This window comes from Rhinoraja longicauda, chromosome 30 (genome assembly GCF_053455715.1).
Source record: "Rhinoraja longicauda isolate Sanriku21f chromosome 30, sRhiLon1.1, whole genome shotgun sequence".
In the NCBI taxonomy this organism is placed as follows: domain Eukaryota; kingdom Metazoa; phylum Chordata; class Chondrichthyes; order Rajiformes; family Arhynchobatidae; genus Rhinoraja; species Rhinoraja longicauda.
In genome coordinates, this window is record NC_135982.1 from 22,805,219 (window position 1) to 22,822,105 (window position 16,887).

A 16,887-nucleotide genomic window follows, 5' to 3' on the forward strand; every position below is an offset into this window, starting at 1 on the left:
TAGACATAAATAATAATAATAAATGCAGTGACAAATTAAGTGAGACGAAACCCGTATAAATTTTGAGAAAATCTGAATGTTAGGACTATTATGGATAAGTGGGAGAATTGGTGTTGCTTTGGTTTGAATGGTCAGACCAGTTGTACAAAATTTCTGTTGGATGGGTTAGTGGCTACAAGAAGGTATAGTCGAACGTGCTAAGCATTCTGATCAAAGTACCACTTCAAATCCTTTACTTAATATTCTTTCTTTCATAAGGCATTTGACTTCTTGCAAGAGTTCAGATTCAAAATTCTGAATGACACCTGGTATTTTTGCCAAAGTGGCTGTTTTTCATGCATGAGCACTGTGTATCAGCAAACTGATCATCTGCAAAAACTAATGCTATCTAATGCGTGGCCTGGTCAGTAGAAAGGGCTGCTGGTGACCATGGGCGGGATCTGGGGCTGGCCGAATCTTCAATTTCGCTGTAAATGGATCTGAGATCACATTTTCAGTACCTGAATGAGCACTTCACAAACTTCTTTGAATTGGTGCAATTTTTTCAATATTAGGGCAGAAACATTTCAGCATTCTCAATTTACCTAGCTTTATTTCTAACAATATTCCAATTGTAGTTCAATTGTAATTTTTCTCCAGAAAGTATTAAGTCAAATTATAACCTAATATACATATTTTCTTTGTTGAAATAGAAATATCGTGGTATGAATTAACTCCATTCCATCCTTAACATATTTAAAGCTGAACTTTTTTGCAACTCTCACAATGCGTTTTCCTTCAAAGGAAATTTCAGGAAATTGATTGTTACTGCCCATTTCAAAAGTATAAAATTAACAAAATTTACCAAAAAAAAAAGTATACTTACTGAGTTGTCTCATAACCTTTAGTTTAAAATAATTTGTTTGTAGATTCACTGGTATCACTCAGTTCTGCACTGCTAGTATTCTATGCTGTATGGCTAGCTGGCACAAACTGGGGCCAGGTAATGTCTGCAGAAATCTTCCTCATACAACATCATGATATTCCATTGCAGTGAGATCACAAACAGAAGCAGAAATCTTAATGCACTGCTCGTGAGGCAGAGCTTTGTGATCTGATCGTTTAGCCTGCTAAAACCAGCAGTTTAATCTGGTTATAAATACATTAGCACATACAAATGTTTTATGACTATTCCTGGAATTCAGGTTTATTATATTCAATTTATTTATATCCCTGTAATATTTTGCTGACAAGATTGCTAATATGGTCCTCAAAAAGGTTCTATTGTCTCATGTAGGCCAATAATAAAGGACGAAGCTGCTCTAACCAAGGAGCACCTATAGAATTTAGTGAACTGGTAGGGTGGGATGATCTATTTTTTTTTTTTAAATCAATAAAATGGTACAAAAGTAAATGTTTAGGCCTGAATCGGGCAGACAGTCAGTAGGGCTGAGAGTAGATTGCAGCATTAAACATTGATATTTAAAAAGAAATTATTTTATTAATGAATTGCAGAATACAGGTGGTTCATTTTCTCCCTCTTTTCCTCCCACCCTCCATCCCGTCTGGCTCTGTTACATGAATACATTGCTTGCAAGGCATATCTTAATTTTTACTGCCAGACTTGTGGAATAAAATATTTTTAGAAACAACCCTAAAAAGCATTCAATAAACCCGCCACGGCTTCTCAGCCCAATCTGTTATCATGCAGGCTTTTTCATAAAATTATGCACAGGCACATGTAGGCCAAATATAAAAGAAAAAGACAATGATTGAAATGCATAACATGCACAAAGCACAAATAATTCAGCAATAATTCTGCCAGAATTGCCACTTTACTGGTGATGCATTAAATGATTTTGCAGACTCTTAACTAATCAAATGGAAAGGAAAACATAGACAGGATTTTAAAACAAAACATGAAGGCTTGGACTAAATAGTTAGTGATGGACTGGTACAATAGTTAGAGGAGGTGTGTATTACATGACTACAGATTTGCTGCTACCAGGATTGCAATGGCTTGATCTCTCAATTAATCTCAGTACTACATCATCCCTGAACAGGTTTAATAACAAAGGATCTTACATACACTAAAGGGAACTGGATATTATTTTGAAAAGGAAATGCTCGCAGGATAAGTAGGAGGGTGGGCCAGATTTGACGACAATAGGCTGAATAGGCATCTTCTGGATTTGGCCTTGTTTACTGTGCCCATGTTAATGATGGTAACTGTTAGAAACTCTTTTTGCAATCATTTTTAAATTAACAAAATCTATTTCCTGACTCCTACTGTGGAAACAGTCCTTTCTCAATTCACTCCATTAAAGGCATCATTTAGTTTTGAAAGCATCAATTCTGAACATACACTGGTAAAGTGGAAACGTTATAAAATCTTAAATACCTCCTCGTGATCATAATTTAATCTGGAAAACAAGTGACAACCTCTCCTCATTGTTTTAATGCCCTTCCATTCACAACATGCCCAAAATCTAACTCCATTCTATACCCACAATACTTACATTACTTTGGTATTAATTAATCAAAATGTACTGCATTTGTTTCTGAAGTTTGAAACAGTACTATATAAATTCAAGGTTTTTCTAACAAATCTTTTATTCAACTCAAGATTACAACTTTATTTTAGTACATCACAGAAAATAAAATATTATTTGTTATCATTGCTTATTTATATTTTTCAAAATGGATCACCTTAAATGCTCATTAAATCACACCTACTGCTTTTTGAAAATTCTGTAGACTTCACTGATTAAAAGTCTCCTACTTTGTTGTGACCAGCAAACTTTGAGACTTCGGTTCACCGTGCACGTCTAAATCAACCATGTTTACAAAAACGAAAACATTTCTAGCAGTAACTCCAGAATTTGTACTCTAACGTTTTGCTTCCTGTCAACCAACTTGGTATTTATACTGTTATTTTTTTTCTGAAGCTAAATGTCTGGATTTTTCAAACACACTTCCTGTGACACTCCATCAACCAATTCTGGCATCACAAGTCTGCCTCAAAATGGGCCTTTAACAAATCTGCTACTGAACTTGAATTCCCCTTTAGATTTTTAATTTCCCCTTTCCCATACACCATCTATGTTCCTTATGATTATCATGGACAGGCCTAACAAAGGCTTAATTTTAAGCTTTAGTTTAGGTTTTATGTATTTACTAAAGTAGCTCAAATCTTTGGTGCAGCTTTTTTTATATCTGCTGGAAGCTGTGTACCAGGTCAATCTTATATGAAGATTTTCCACTGCTGACCTGTTTGCTAACATTCTGTCAGTTAATTGACTCCAGATATCCTCTTGCTCAAAATAACTTTGTCTTATTCAATTACAGTATCATTAGCTTTGACTCTTTATTCTATTGTGTTCTTACGTCAAACTTAACTATGCTCTAACTGCAGTATCCTAATTGTTCTCCTTTAAACAAAGGTTACAAAATTCTTCAGTGAATGATTAATGGTAATAAATAGATGGACTATATTAATATAATTTTCATTGACGTTGGTGTACTTGAGGGTCCTGACATTTCCGAATATTTAATTTATCCCAGGCAATATATTAGAATAAAGCTAATGTGAACATATTATTTTTGTTCTAATCTTGCCAGGGATAAAATCACACAATTCTATCCAGATTCTGTCTTATTGCAGCTTTTAAAATATACTTAGCATAATGATAATATCATTTACTACAACATTAACCTTAACTCTGCATTTAAATGGTAAACAATATTTAAATGATGACTATTTCTCTCAACATTAATTTTTCTGTTGTACTTTAGTTTCAATGTTCTGAAATGTCAGATCCCCAAAGTACATTAATGTGGATGAATATAATATTAAAGTCCATCTATTTATCCCTTATTACTAGTCATTCACTGCAGAATTCTGTAACTGTCACTGCTACATGATCAGGGTTGTGAACAGAATCAAGCAGTTGCAAATTAGCTGAACAACTGCTTACAATAAATCTTGCAGCAAATTTGCATGGATTGTTTGCATGAAGAGTGAATATTGTGAAGTTAGTTGTTCAGCAGTGGCAATTTCAGTTAGCAAAATTTATCCCAGACCCACTGTGCTGAAAACAGTACCAGTCTATCACCAAAATAACCTATAGCAGTGATTGTAATAATTACTAATTTACAGTGAAACCTGCACTACATGGTCACTTTCACTAATGCAAACAACGGGCCACAGATGGTTGAATATGCATTAAAATGTCATGTCCTGAATTAAATGCTAATGGCAACTTTAGGCTGTAATTGTAATGTTTAATTTGGCAAGCCTCAATTTGCCATAATTCTTCTAGGCAACAATGAATAGAGAGCAATTTTGGTTATTCAACAGTGGAAAGCATCACAACTGTACATTTGCTTTGGGGGTTTACTGGACAACAGGCAGAATAGAACCCTGGCAGAGCTCCCCCTATCCAAGCACTCGTCAGTCAGATTCAGAATTGAACATGGCGGCTTCCTGGTCTGAGCGGCTCATACACTCATGCATAAATTCTATTCACCTGCAGCACTACAATGCGTAATTCCCTTAAATAAACATAGCCCAGTGTTTCAGGCAAAACCTTTAACAATTTTAAACCACTTCATTACCAAAAATCTGTTTGTAGTTTTAAGAAATTTAACTTAGGGTGAAGCTAACATATAACAACGTTGAATAGCATTCAAATAACTTCATAAAATATGTTAGGAAATTATTTCTATTTACCGTATTCTATCCAGAAAATTGAATGATATCCTACTTATTTTAAACACTTAAATTGCAATCTGTTGTTCTAATTTAATTCATTTTGCCCAGCCTTATTTACTTGTACAAAGATTTGATCATGACTATAAAACATATACATTTCATATTTTATTGCTACTGGAGTTGGAAAGATTGTTTAGTGACACTAAATGTCTTTAGGATATAGTTAACATTTCAAGTGGGAAATAGGGAAATAGTTATCTGGTTCAAATAGATAGTAATTAGTGCCGAAGGAACAGTTTTGTATTCACCTTAATGAGTCTCATTTCACACATCTGACAATTGCACTTAAGGGGATTCCACTGCTTATTGGTTTATCGTATTGTTGATTATTATATCTTTTCTGTTGTTGCCTTACGCTAAACTGCAGCAAGTAAGAATTTAATTGTTGCGTCGCCAGTATTTATGATAAAATCTCTTCACTCTTGCTTACATCACATCACTTACACCTGCAGATGAGTGCAGGCTGATGAAGGAGTCAATCTGATTATAGGTTTCATATTTGCAAGCTGCTTTGGGTAAGCTTGCAGTCCCTATTACTCAAGAAGGACTCTCTTTAATGTAAACCATTGGCAAAAACTTCACAAAAATCACTGAGATTTCCTGAAGAACTTGGCATGGAGAATTGGGAGTCTGGCTGGGAATCGTGCTCACCACACGCATTAATGTTTAATTGCCTTTTGAATCAGTGTGTTAGCACTCACTATCTAACGCCGACATATTGGTAATGCACAACTCATTTGAGGCAAGTAGTTTACATGGTACGGTTAGCATGAGCAAGAACATGAAGTAATAAATTACTTAGATACACTAAACCTCCTGCTGCTTAATCAAAGTGACCAGAAGAACAGGTTTCAATTGAGTAGTTTCATACTTACCCAAGTTTAGAAACAACTGCAACAGCTTCCTTCATCCCCTTTCTACTCAGCAGACGTGTGCCATTTAGCAATGGGAAATGGCAAGGCTGCCTGCTGCCTTTCACGGGGATTCAGTTTTTTACAATGTATTGCTATAGACTAAACGTTGTCACAGCCTACTCGTTACACATTGTTCATAATTATAACAAACTTAAGGTGCATGTTAATGAGGGGGGGGGGAAATCACAATGTTAAGAAAAAGTCAAATGAATTTTAACATCTGGCAAACATTTAATTAAAAAATATATCAGCCAAAGCAAACACTTGTAGAAGGAGCCATGAGGTTCCCAATTTAATTTCAAACAAAATCAGAAATAAGACTTGTGCAAAACAAATGAAGCACATAAATTTCTAAGAGTACGGTAATTCTATCTACATAACATTACAATACACAGCCTACTGTTCACAGAATGAGAGGAATTCAAAATGAAATGCTGGCAAACCTGAAAGCACGTAAACAGAAAGTCAATTAAAGTGCTAAACCCTAATGGATTGGCATTTGTACAACATGCATGGTTTAGGAATATGAAGGAGGCGTTCAAAACGTAAGAAACATGTTCAAAAATAAGAAGCAAAAAGGGTAGGACAGAATCATTTTATTTACTTGCAAGATGTTGTTAAGAATTCAGGTAAGTTGCATTTTATGGGGAGGTTACTTCTCTGGGTGAAAGGGAGGAAGTGGGAGCAGAGTGAACAAACAATCTGCCCCATAAAATGCCTTGGAACAGCTAAGTATTAATACTCATTTCTTGGGTACTGTGTACCTTCAATGATGAATGTTCTTGACTTTGAAGAACTAAATGGATCCCCTGGTAATAAAAAAAGATTTAAAAAAAAACCAGAGTTTATAGCTGAAGGCACATTACATTGTAGAATTTAGGGCATGGGAGAGGCAAGAATAAATTCTACATATACATACATACACATATGACTTCCCAGCTCAGAAAACAGTAGCCCCGTGCAATGATTGCCTTCATTGGAAACATGTTATAAAACACATTCAACATGTAAAAGTTCAAATATAGTATGATAAAAATAAAAACAGAGCAATCTATCAATTAAGGTACAAAATACTGTTGAAAATACAGTATTCCTTTTGTTTACCAACACAGATTAAATTTTAAATGTAGTAGCAATCAACATACTTGACAAAGTTAACTGGAAGGGCAAATGTACCATGAAATAGATGATTCATATGATAGGAGTGGCAGTGAGGAAAACATCACTTACAATCTTAGGTTGTTAAAGTCTCAGCAATAATTAAATATCAGCAAAATAACCCAACATCTTAATCTATGCCCTTCTTCCTCGAGTCTTTGTGCCTTCCTCTTCACCATTCCAAAAGGCCGTCATCACTCAGGCACCTGCACTAGAAACCTCCGACTAAGGATCGCAACTCTCCATTTCTTTCCCTTTAAAAAATCTCCTTAAATCTACATCTTTAGACACATCTTTGAACCTATGCTTGGTGTTGATTTCTCCCAAAGTCCGTGAAAAGCACCACATTTCCCAACTTTGGACAGGAGGGTCATGGTGCAAAAAATAAATACAGGAGTGGAAACAGGAATTAAGTTTGTTGTTTCATCCAGTGCAGTACAGAGGAAATAGCATGCAAGGAGATACTTTGGTTAGCTCCCTGAAGATTCAATACGTTTACTGAGTGAGCGGGTTATCAATTATCTCCTTCAGTTCAAGGTGCCTACTCCTGATTTAATTCTCGTGGAATGAGAGTGGATACATTTAGTTGTCGCTTCCATAATTTACTTTGCTGATAATTGTTGTTATGATTTCTTAATGGTAATTCTATATTAGGTAACTCGGTGGAGATTAGGATTTGAGTATTTTTAACTCAATACTCGAAAGACGGTTAATTGGGTTGGTATTGGTGTAAATTGTCCCTAGTGTGTGTAGGATAGTGTTAATGTGCGGGGGTTGCTGGTGGGTCGGACTCGGTGGGCCGAATGGCCTGTTTCCGTGCTGTATCTCTAAACTAAAACTAAATACTATTTTTTCCCCCAACCAGGAGTTCTTTACTGATTTGCATTCAAGGGAGTCATGCATCTCAAACCATAGACATTAATGTTCAATGTTTTTTCAGGACAGTTGAGAAAAACTACAATGGCAAAAGTGATTCATTGGAAAACGGTGATAATCTAAAATTGAAAAATAAAATTGCTTGTGATACATGCAAGTTTCACAGCTGTCACTAAATGCCCAAAAAATGCTTTTGCATTTGCAAGGATTTTACAATTGTGGGAACTGGAATTATGAGAAACATCTAACCAGGTCATAGAATAATAAAATTATATTGCAGTGAAACAGGACCCTTGGCCTAACTTATCCAAGCCAAACAAGTTGCATAACCAAGCCAGCCCCACTAGCCAATGCCTGGCCCATATCCCTCCAAACCTTTTGCTTCACGTGCCTGTCCAAGTGTCTTTTAAATGTTGCAATTGACCCACCTCCATCACTACTTCCGGCAGCTCATTCCATGTATGCAGCACCCTCTATATGAATAAGTTGCCCCTCAGGTCTCTTTATTTCTTTCCTTTCCTCCCGCACTGTAAATCTATGCGCTCTATTTTTTTACTCTCTTAACTTGGAAAGAGACTGTTTTTTTGCTTTGCCTATGCCATGTTTTTTTTTACCTCTATAAGGTCATCCCTCAGCCTCCTTCACTCCAGGGAAAAAAGACCCAGCCTATCAGCCAGGCAAAACCAAGTCTTTGTTTTTCAAAGATTTGTCACTTTAGACATTGACTACTTGTATATCTGAGACATAACATTCTGAGTTGTGATCAGTTTTAGGTATTTGACAAGAAGCTTTTCAGTACAAAAATGTTTTAGCTGGTTCATATCACAGAATAGCTAAATCACACTCACTTTTCAGGAAACAATGGTTCTTTGTGAACTAAGCAGAGCATCTCTGGATTGGAAGGTACAAGATTTAAACCTTTGTCTCAACAATCCATGATTGCAGCTTCTGCGCCTAAACCCTGATTCACACCCTGCAAAATACTTGTGTTGATGCTCCTTGCCAATGATCGGGTGATCTCCTCTTTAGTAAAGGGAAAACCCCAACCTTATCCCCAACAACCGGCATTCAGAGAATTATGATCACTTGAAATATATTCAGACTGTTACTTGGTCAGTGAATACTTGTATTACTTCCATATTATGTCCTTAAATTACATTTACCCAAATCTATGAAAACACAAAACAAATGAACAGGCATGAAACACGCACCCAGTCAATTCTCACTGTACAATGTACAAGGCATCTCACAAATGAACTGCTTGCATTCTTGTGCAAAATCATGTGCACTGTGGCATACAATCAAGATTCCACACCAAACTGCATATTTTCACCCATGAATTTGTCTGCCCATGATCAAATGTACAGTTGTAATTCCACTCACTAACATTTACATGTTAGGGAAGTCAAGATTTTAGCCTGAAAGTCTAATTTTTAGGCAGGCATGTGTTGAAAGTTAGTCTGATCCATCCAACCAGACACACACACAATTCATGTAGGACTACAAAAGGGACATTGTTTTATAAACCTCTTGGTCTAGACTTATAGTGATGCCACGATAGTAGTACCAGCAGTCAGCATAACCTTCATTAGATTGATTTGAATTAAGAGCATTTCTATACTGAACTTTGAAGGACTTTTACCACAATAATTCTCCAAATGACTGACAATTTAAAAGTATATTAGCAGTTTGCTAACATGCTGATAAACAGTATTACAAAAGTCATCCAATAGAACAAAATTTACATATTCAGTATTTGATTATATGAAGAAATAAAAGAACAAAAACACATTTCAGCAGAAATGGAGTTACTTTCAATAGAACAGCTGGAAATCGGGAATAATGACAGGGAGATGGATCCTCCTAAGTGGGTAACAGTTAACGAAGGATGGAACTCATCTTATACCACCAGTGTGATTCCCTTTACACCTGCCCTCTTTGTACATGAGATGGGGCAGAGAACAGTGTGGAAGAGGGGGATGGAATTAAAACATAGAATGGAGATAAGAAGGGATTTCTTTCACCAGAGGGTGGTGAATCTGTAGAATTCATTGCCACAGATGGTTGTGGAGGCCAGTACATTGGGTCTTTTTAAAGTGGAGATTGATAGGTTCTCGATTAGTAAGGGCGTCAAAGGTTAAGGGCAGAAGGCAGGAGAATGGGGTTGAGAGGGAAAAATAGATCAGCTATGATTCGAGAACCAGAGGGCCATAGGTTTACGGTGAGGGGGAAAGATTTAATAGGAACCGGAGGGGTAATTTTTTCACACAAAGGATGGTAGGTATATGAAACAAGCTGCTGGGGGAGATAGGTACTATCGCAACGTTTAAGAAACATTTAGACAGGTACATGGATAGGTCAGATTTAGAGGGATATGGGACAAATGCAGGCAGGTGGGACTAGTGTGGATGGGATATGTTGGCCGATGTGGGCAAGGTGGGCCGAAGAGCCTGTTTCCACGCTGTAAGACACTATGACTCTATAATTCAACCTATGATTGAATTGCGTAGTAGACCCGATTGGCTGAATGACATAATTCTGCTCCTGCGCCTTATGATCTCATCGAAAAAATAGAAGACATGGTTCAAAGGTTCAATTAAACTGCAGAGCTGGTATAAAGATTCAAAGATATTTTATCCCAGCCACCCCAATTTTCTTCTTTTATTTTCCTTGTTGCAACAATGTCGACTCCACCTGGGGTACAATCCTACAGTTGTTAACATTCTGCATCCATGTTCAAAAACCCAATATCTACTCAATGATTTACCATTCAACTCTGAGGTATTATTACCAAGTCAGAATGTGTCATCATTAACAGCTTGTGCCACCAGGAATGGGGATGTCGGTTCTATCCCTTATCAACTACAGTTGAACTACTAACCCAGCTTATTTTTTTATTAACATCTCAGTAAAGGGAAACAAGATCTAAATTCTAAAATCAGACTTCTATTAAGTAAACATTGCAGGATGCAGTAAAGCTTTAATGGGAACTTTTCTTAAAGAGCAGTTACTGTTAGAAAGAGAAGAAAAATGATCCTGTCATTTTATCCTGTGATGATGTTGCACACAGGTGGCACTATCATAGGTTTTGCTAGGTCACATTGAACAAAGGGTACATCAAACAAAAACAATGGTTCTTTCAAATACCATTGCATTAAGAGTGCATTGAACAATCAATTCAATAACATTATGGTAAAATCATAATGGACTTTTGAATAATGTTTATCATTTTGTTTCATACATTCTCTGCTCAAATTGAATTGATTCTGGCAAGGAGAATATTTTCCTCTCTGGTCCTAATAACAAACATTTCTTTGGTCTACAAAAATGTGGAAAGCACGTCAGATTTAGACCAATAATCTTTTAATTCATCAACCTGAATAATATTTCGAATAATAACCATTCTGAAGCTTTTTGAACAAAGATGCAATTAGAAGCCAATTACTTTCACCACCTACAAGGCACGAGTTAGGAATGCGATGCAAGACTCTCCACTTGCCTGCATGAGTGCAGCTCCATCAATATTCAAGCAGCTCAATACCATCCAGGATACAACATCCCTGTTGACTTATTCTTATTCTTATTCTTAGTCTTATTTTTAGAACACTCTAGCCATAGCGCTGTGGGTTTACTTTCACATGAAGGACAGATGGCAACTCACCTTTTCAAGGCAAATACAAAAGGAAATAACTGGATTAGCCAACCTCAAACTGCTACTCCTCCCAATATACCATCCTCCCCTGCTCCACTCTGTTCTTCCAAGCATCTCCTCATGTAAATTATATCATTTTTATTTCCCACATTTCGATCCTTAAATCACCTGACATTAAAAAATCAGAAGCAAAGGCATCTACTTGCTTTATCTATGAATATGCATATGAGGACTGCACCAAGCATGGCAAAACCTATGGGCCATTTCCAAGTTACATCTGTTGCATTTAAAAATAAACCCTCATGTTTATTTTGCCTTAAACGCCCGAAGGTGTAGGCAGAAACAAACGTTGCTCAGTACCTATCTCAGTTGTATCCATTACAAATACTTGTATATTATAAAATAAGAAAAATCACTGGGTGCTCAAATCAGGATCATATAATAGTTCTGGTGTTGTGCTTGTCCTCTCATGGTGTAAAGCATCAGACAAATTACCACCAGGCTTAAATATCAAATTTAAAATATTTCCACCAAGAATAAATACCGATACCTTGATAATTAATCTTTAAAAATCTGTCAAAAGAGAAACAAAAACCAATTCAGATAGCAAAATGCTCTCAATTTGTTGTTGTTGTTCCCCAAAAATTATTGGAGCATAGAATTTACGCATGTCCATTTACGCCATTTGGAGTTCCTGTGAATTATTTGGACTAATGTGCGAGTCATGTAGATGAACAGCATAGACACAGACCCTTTGGCCCACCGCAACTAAGCAGACAATTAAATGAAGCATGCACTTTAAACTTCACACTGCGCGCAACAAATGTACTATATCAAAGGTTTGGAATCTAGAATAATCAATAAACTCTAAAGACCAAAAGATTGTTGGCTCAAATGCTACTTCCCGAGATAGCTGATCTCAGATAGGCCAGTAGTTGTGTGTTGCCATTAGGCCCAGCCACATTAGGGTTGTGCACAGGGAACAGTACAAGTACTCCTCAGTTGTCCCCTCAAACAAAAAGAGTATGAACCGGATATTTGGCAGACATCTGTGATACTGTATTATTACAAAAATGTATTCTTTAAGAGATCGGGGATAAAACAAAACTTGGAAAGAGGCATTGCAAATCAATCCCATGTAAAGCAGATAAAGTCCACTAATGAATGATCCTTAACATTTGCACTTCTCTACTAAATGATTAGAGGTCCTATGGATATTCTGCTAATATAATGGTGACCTTAGCTTAATTATCAGTAAACAGTCTTGTCATTGTTGTAAAGATGCCGATCTACATTTCTTGAACCTTTATCGTAGAAGTTACTCATTAGGAAGGAAGAGGAGGTGAGTGCATTTTCACAATTTACAGATTAGAAATTGGTGTTACATTTTTACTTGTGTAATGAAACTCACCTTCCATGGGTGTGTTTGGGTCTGGCCTATTAGCAAATACCACATCCACATACTCCAACTGCAACCGCTCAAGTGAAGCTTTCAGTCCTGTCAATGCAGAATACAAATATTCATTAAAAACCGAAGGGCGCAATCCTACAGAGATTTAACCTGCTCGGGATGTGGTGCAACTAGCAGAATAAAGTGGCAAGTGTTGTACAGCAAGAACAAAACTATTGTCTAATTCATTTCTATGAGGAGATTTAAGATAGTCACAGCTGATGATTATAGAAATGGGTTAGTATAATGATGCCCGTTCCAACAGCCTCATCTTCCAATGGCAGCATAATGTTTGGCATAAAATAGCATGAAGTCAATTGCATGTTCATATATATGATGCTGTCTCGTCAATGAATCTAGCCATTTATATTTGAGTTCAATGCAGATATATTAGCTCACCCATGAGATCTAGCCATCCATCTTGATCTTTGGAATTACCATGACTATGTTTTCTCACTATCAGTACCCACCATGGGGGGGGGGGGGAGAAACTGGACCCATGAGGTCACCATTGATCAGAAGCTTAATTTGATCAGCTAGATAAGTGTTGCAACTACAAGATCAGATCAGAGACTGAAGATCCTGTGGAGAGTGATTCCCTGATTGATCCCCCAGAGCTTTGCCATCAGCAAAGAGCAAGAACGTATGGAATGTTAGATGAACACAACTCCAACAGTAAAAGTTAAACACCAGTCAGAACAAAGCAGTCTATTTGATTAGCTCTCTATCGACCACTTCACTCCTTTCATTACTGGTTGCAGTGTACACCATCCACAAAATACACTGCAGTTATTAAACATGGCTACTTTGACAGCATCACCTTCTCAAGAGCAATTAGATATGTGCCATAAATGTTGACTTTACAAATGATGACCATCTCCTTTGTCTTTTTTCACATCTCACTGCTTTGGAATGCAAGATTTCTGCTTAAATCAAATCCCAGTTTCTATCTGCCACTCTTGATGTCAATACGATCCCTGAACTATTTCATGATGAAGTCACTAAACCGATTATTATCAGCAGCAACTTTTCCACAGCATGATGCCCTACCTTCTATAATGTGCTTTCGGGAGAGTCCTCTCTCAGTCTCCGCTCTGCAATAAGAAATGATAAACACAGCATTATTTAAAGGTTACTCTGCAGTGATTAGTGATTTAGTCAACCTGGTTAATTCAGATTAGAGCACATTTCCAAATAATAGAAATCAAGCCACTACATTGATATAGACAAGATCATACAAAAGCTGGACAGTGGAGCAGTCGACCAAAGTTTGCAACATTCTTTTTTTAGAAATCTGAAAATATTAGTGGTATTAAACCACAAACATTGGACAATTTACATGTTTGATCCCATGCCCGTGCTGAGGTCACTGATCAATAGTAGGGATCCTACGGCCCCAATATCCCAGAATAGAATGAATAATGGAATGAGATGGTTACACTCCTGATCACCATCTTGTATCTCCTGCTGATGACTGTGCATGTAGAGGTTTATACCTTATGTTTATACCTTCTACCCTACCTTCATACATAGATTTCAGCAGTTCAAGAAGGCCACTCATTACCAGTTTCTCTAGTGCTATCATGGATGGCTTAGCTTGTAAAGTTCACGTCTAGCTTAAAGATAAAAATGCTAAAATCACCTAATGAGACTCCTCTAAACACACACCTAAACTGCTGATTCAAAGGTTCATAATATTGACAAGCTCTCTCAGGTGGAATAAAACCATAGCTTCCTCAGTAAAATCACCAATAATTAACACAACCTTAGTGATCAAAATGTAGAAATTTCAAGTTGTTCCTAATTTCCTTCTGCCAAAGAAAAGTATTATACGCCCACCAGCACTGCTGCATCAAAATGTGCCTAGCCCTGTACTCACAGAAATTCTGTATCTATCTTTGTTTTACCAGGCTCAAAAATCCCAAATTAAAGTTTCATGGCCACGTTTCATGACTAAGTACTCTGAAAATCGAACCCTAAATTTCCTAGTCTGAATGGCTCTGCTGTAAATTGCCTTCCAATAAATACTGAATAACATCAATTAAATTTATCAGTCTGTTAAATCAGTCTGAAGAAGGGTCTCGACCCGAAACGTCACCCATTCGTTCTCTCCAGAGATGTTGCCTGACCTGCTGAGTTACTCCAGCATTTTGTGATACATTCGATTTGTACCAGCATCTCTAGTTATTTTCCTACACAATTAAATTTATTCAACAGTTTTAATCATTAAAATATCTGGTTACATACTTTCCCCCCCAGAAGATTTTGGTTGTGATGACAAGGCTGGAACGTCTGCAAAAAGAAAAGAGAATGTTGAGAAATGGTTTTGTCTATTTTTGCATTTGAAGTTTTATGTATAGTGTTGCCAAGCTAATACAAAGGAAATGTTCATACACACAGCACAGAGGTTTAACTCAGGCAATCTCAGATATTATTTGACATTGTATTGTGCCACATCTATTTTTTTTTTAAAGAGCTAGTTGCATGCATTCTGAATCTTGTTCTGAATCTCTAATCTGCTGGACATGCAGTACAATCATCAGCATTATGGAAAGTGCTGTCAATTTTACTATCAGGTGATCCTTACTCAATAAAAAGCTAAACCCAGTTTGTGTTTCCCCAAAACATTTCAACTTCTGACTTGATTAAGTCTTGGACTAAAAATATGAATTCCAGAGGTGGGATGAGGTCCTCTGATTTATCCACCTTAATGCTCTTCAAGAGCCCCAAAACCTCCTTCTTCTTGATCTCAAACTGCCCTTGCATATTAGGTTGGTGAGAAAGGTGGACACTGGAGCTGATCCACCAAAGGGAGATGCTTCCACTTCTCTGTTTAGATTGAGTGACAGTTTTTCCATTTTAATGACATGCAGTTAACTTTGTTGTGGAATTGATGATATATTTATTCACTAACTACGTGAAACACATCGCACTGCCGAGGAACCATTTTTTAGCTTGCTTTTCCTGTTCCAATTTTTCCACAAATAAAAATGGTCACAAACACTCAACTTAGAAAAAGATATTACATTAGTGACACAAGTCTTATATGTTAAACTGCACAGTAATGTCATGGATTTGTGAATAATTTCCTCATAATTCTCAAAACATCAAGCTAAGAATAATAAGATTACCTCCATCCTTTCTTCTTGATAATGTTCCCCAATACAATTTCTGCCCTGTGGAGAAAGAAGAAAGTGGGGTTTAACATCTTTTACAAGTTACTCGGACAAGGATGTTACTTTTTGTTTTAAAGATTTTTTCAATCTTAGCCATCACTGCTTCCATTTCAATTTCTCCTCTCTGATTCTCCTCATACCCAAGATTTTCTGAACCTAAAGGTACTTAAGATTAATTATTTTAAATACAAAATAGAATTTATTTTCAGAGTGAAACGTAGTGATAATCATTCCTAGGTTATTTTGTACCATGGGATGATCAGACCGACCACTTCCTGCTCATCTGCCACCCTTGTGAATCGAAACAATTTCTGTATTCTGTATAGGATACTCCATTTCCAACCAACACATTTTTTGAGCATTGCAAGGACATTTGGATATCTTTGTCCTGGGGAGCCCTGTACTATGCATAACAGGGCAATATGGTCTTCATATCACAGAAACAACTGGAAGGCCTACCAGGTACTAATGAAGTAAGTACAGTAAATTTGAATGAAGTTTCCCATAACAGCTGTCCACTGGCAATCCCACAATACCAATTTAGTAACAATTACGCTGTACCTTGCTGTCATTACATTTCTAGCTTGATGACTCATGTACTTTTGAAATTTGAGTTGACTGCAACGTTTCTCTCCGGCAAGTAGCCCAATGTAAATCATGCCATTTATTGCTCTATAAATACATCAATTTACAGAAATCTCAGTACTTAAAATGCTGCATCAATAACTGGAGCTTAGCAGGACAAATATTCAGGAAGCGTTCACTGTTTATGGTCTAATAGTCAGTGTGAAAACGACAGATCAAAGGGGACGACAATCAAGTAATATTGATTTCTCTAACTTCAATGTACCCTTGCTTTCCCTCTCTCTCTGTCCCTCCCCATCCTAGATCTTCGACTAATTTCACTG

The 16,887-nt window shown here is 36.8% G+C and overlaps 1 protein-coding gene across 12 annotated transcripts in view; it reads right to left on the minus strand.

Annotated features, from left to right (window-relative positions):
• Nucleotides 1–16,887, minus strand: part of kcnab2a (potassium voltage-gated channel subfamily A regulatory beta subunit 2a) — a 141,081-nt gene that overhangs the window by 12,438 nt on the left and 111,756 nt on the right. For 10 of the 12 annotated variants that reach the window (XM_078425608.1, XM_078425612.1, XM_078425614.1 and 7 more), the window contains 5 exons: nucleotides 15,935–15,979; nucleotides 15,051–15,095; nucleotides 13,854–13,897; nucleotides 12,765–12,851; nucleotides 6,432–6,476 (listed from right to left, as the gene is read on the minus strand). In XM_078425608.1, the coding sequence (XP_078281734.1) occupies nucleotides 6,432–6,476; nucleotides 12,765–12,851; nucleotides 13,854–13,897; nucleotides 15,051–15,095; nucleotides 15,935–15,979 (266 nt within the window). The remainder of the gene's footprint in view (nucleotides 1–6,431; nucleotides 6,477–12,764; nucleotides 12,852–13,853; nucleotides 13,898–15,050; nucleotides 15,096–15,934; nucleotides 15,980–16,887) is intronic. The other 2 variants (XM_078425619.1, XM_078425617.1) reach the window with 1 other exon arrangement.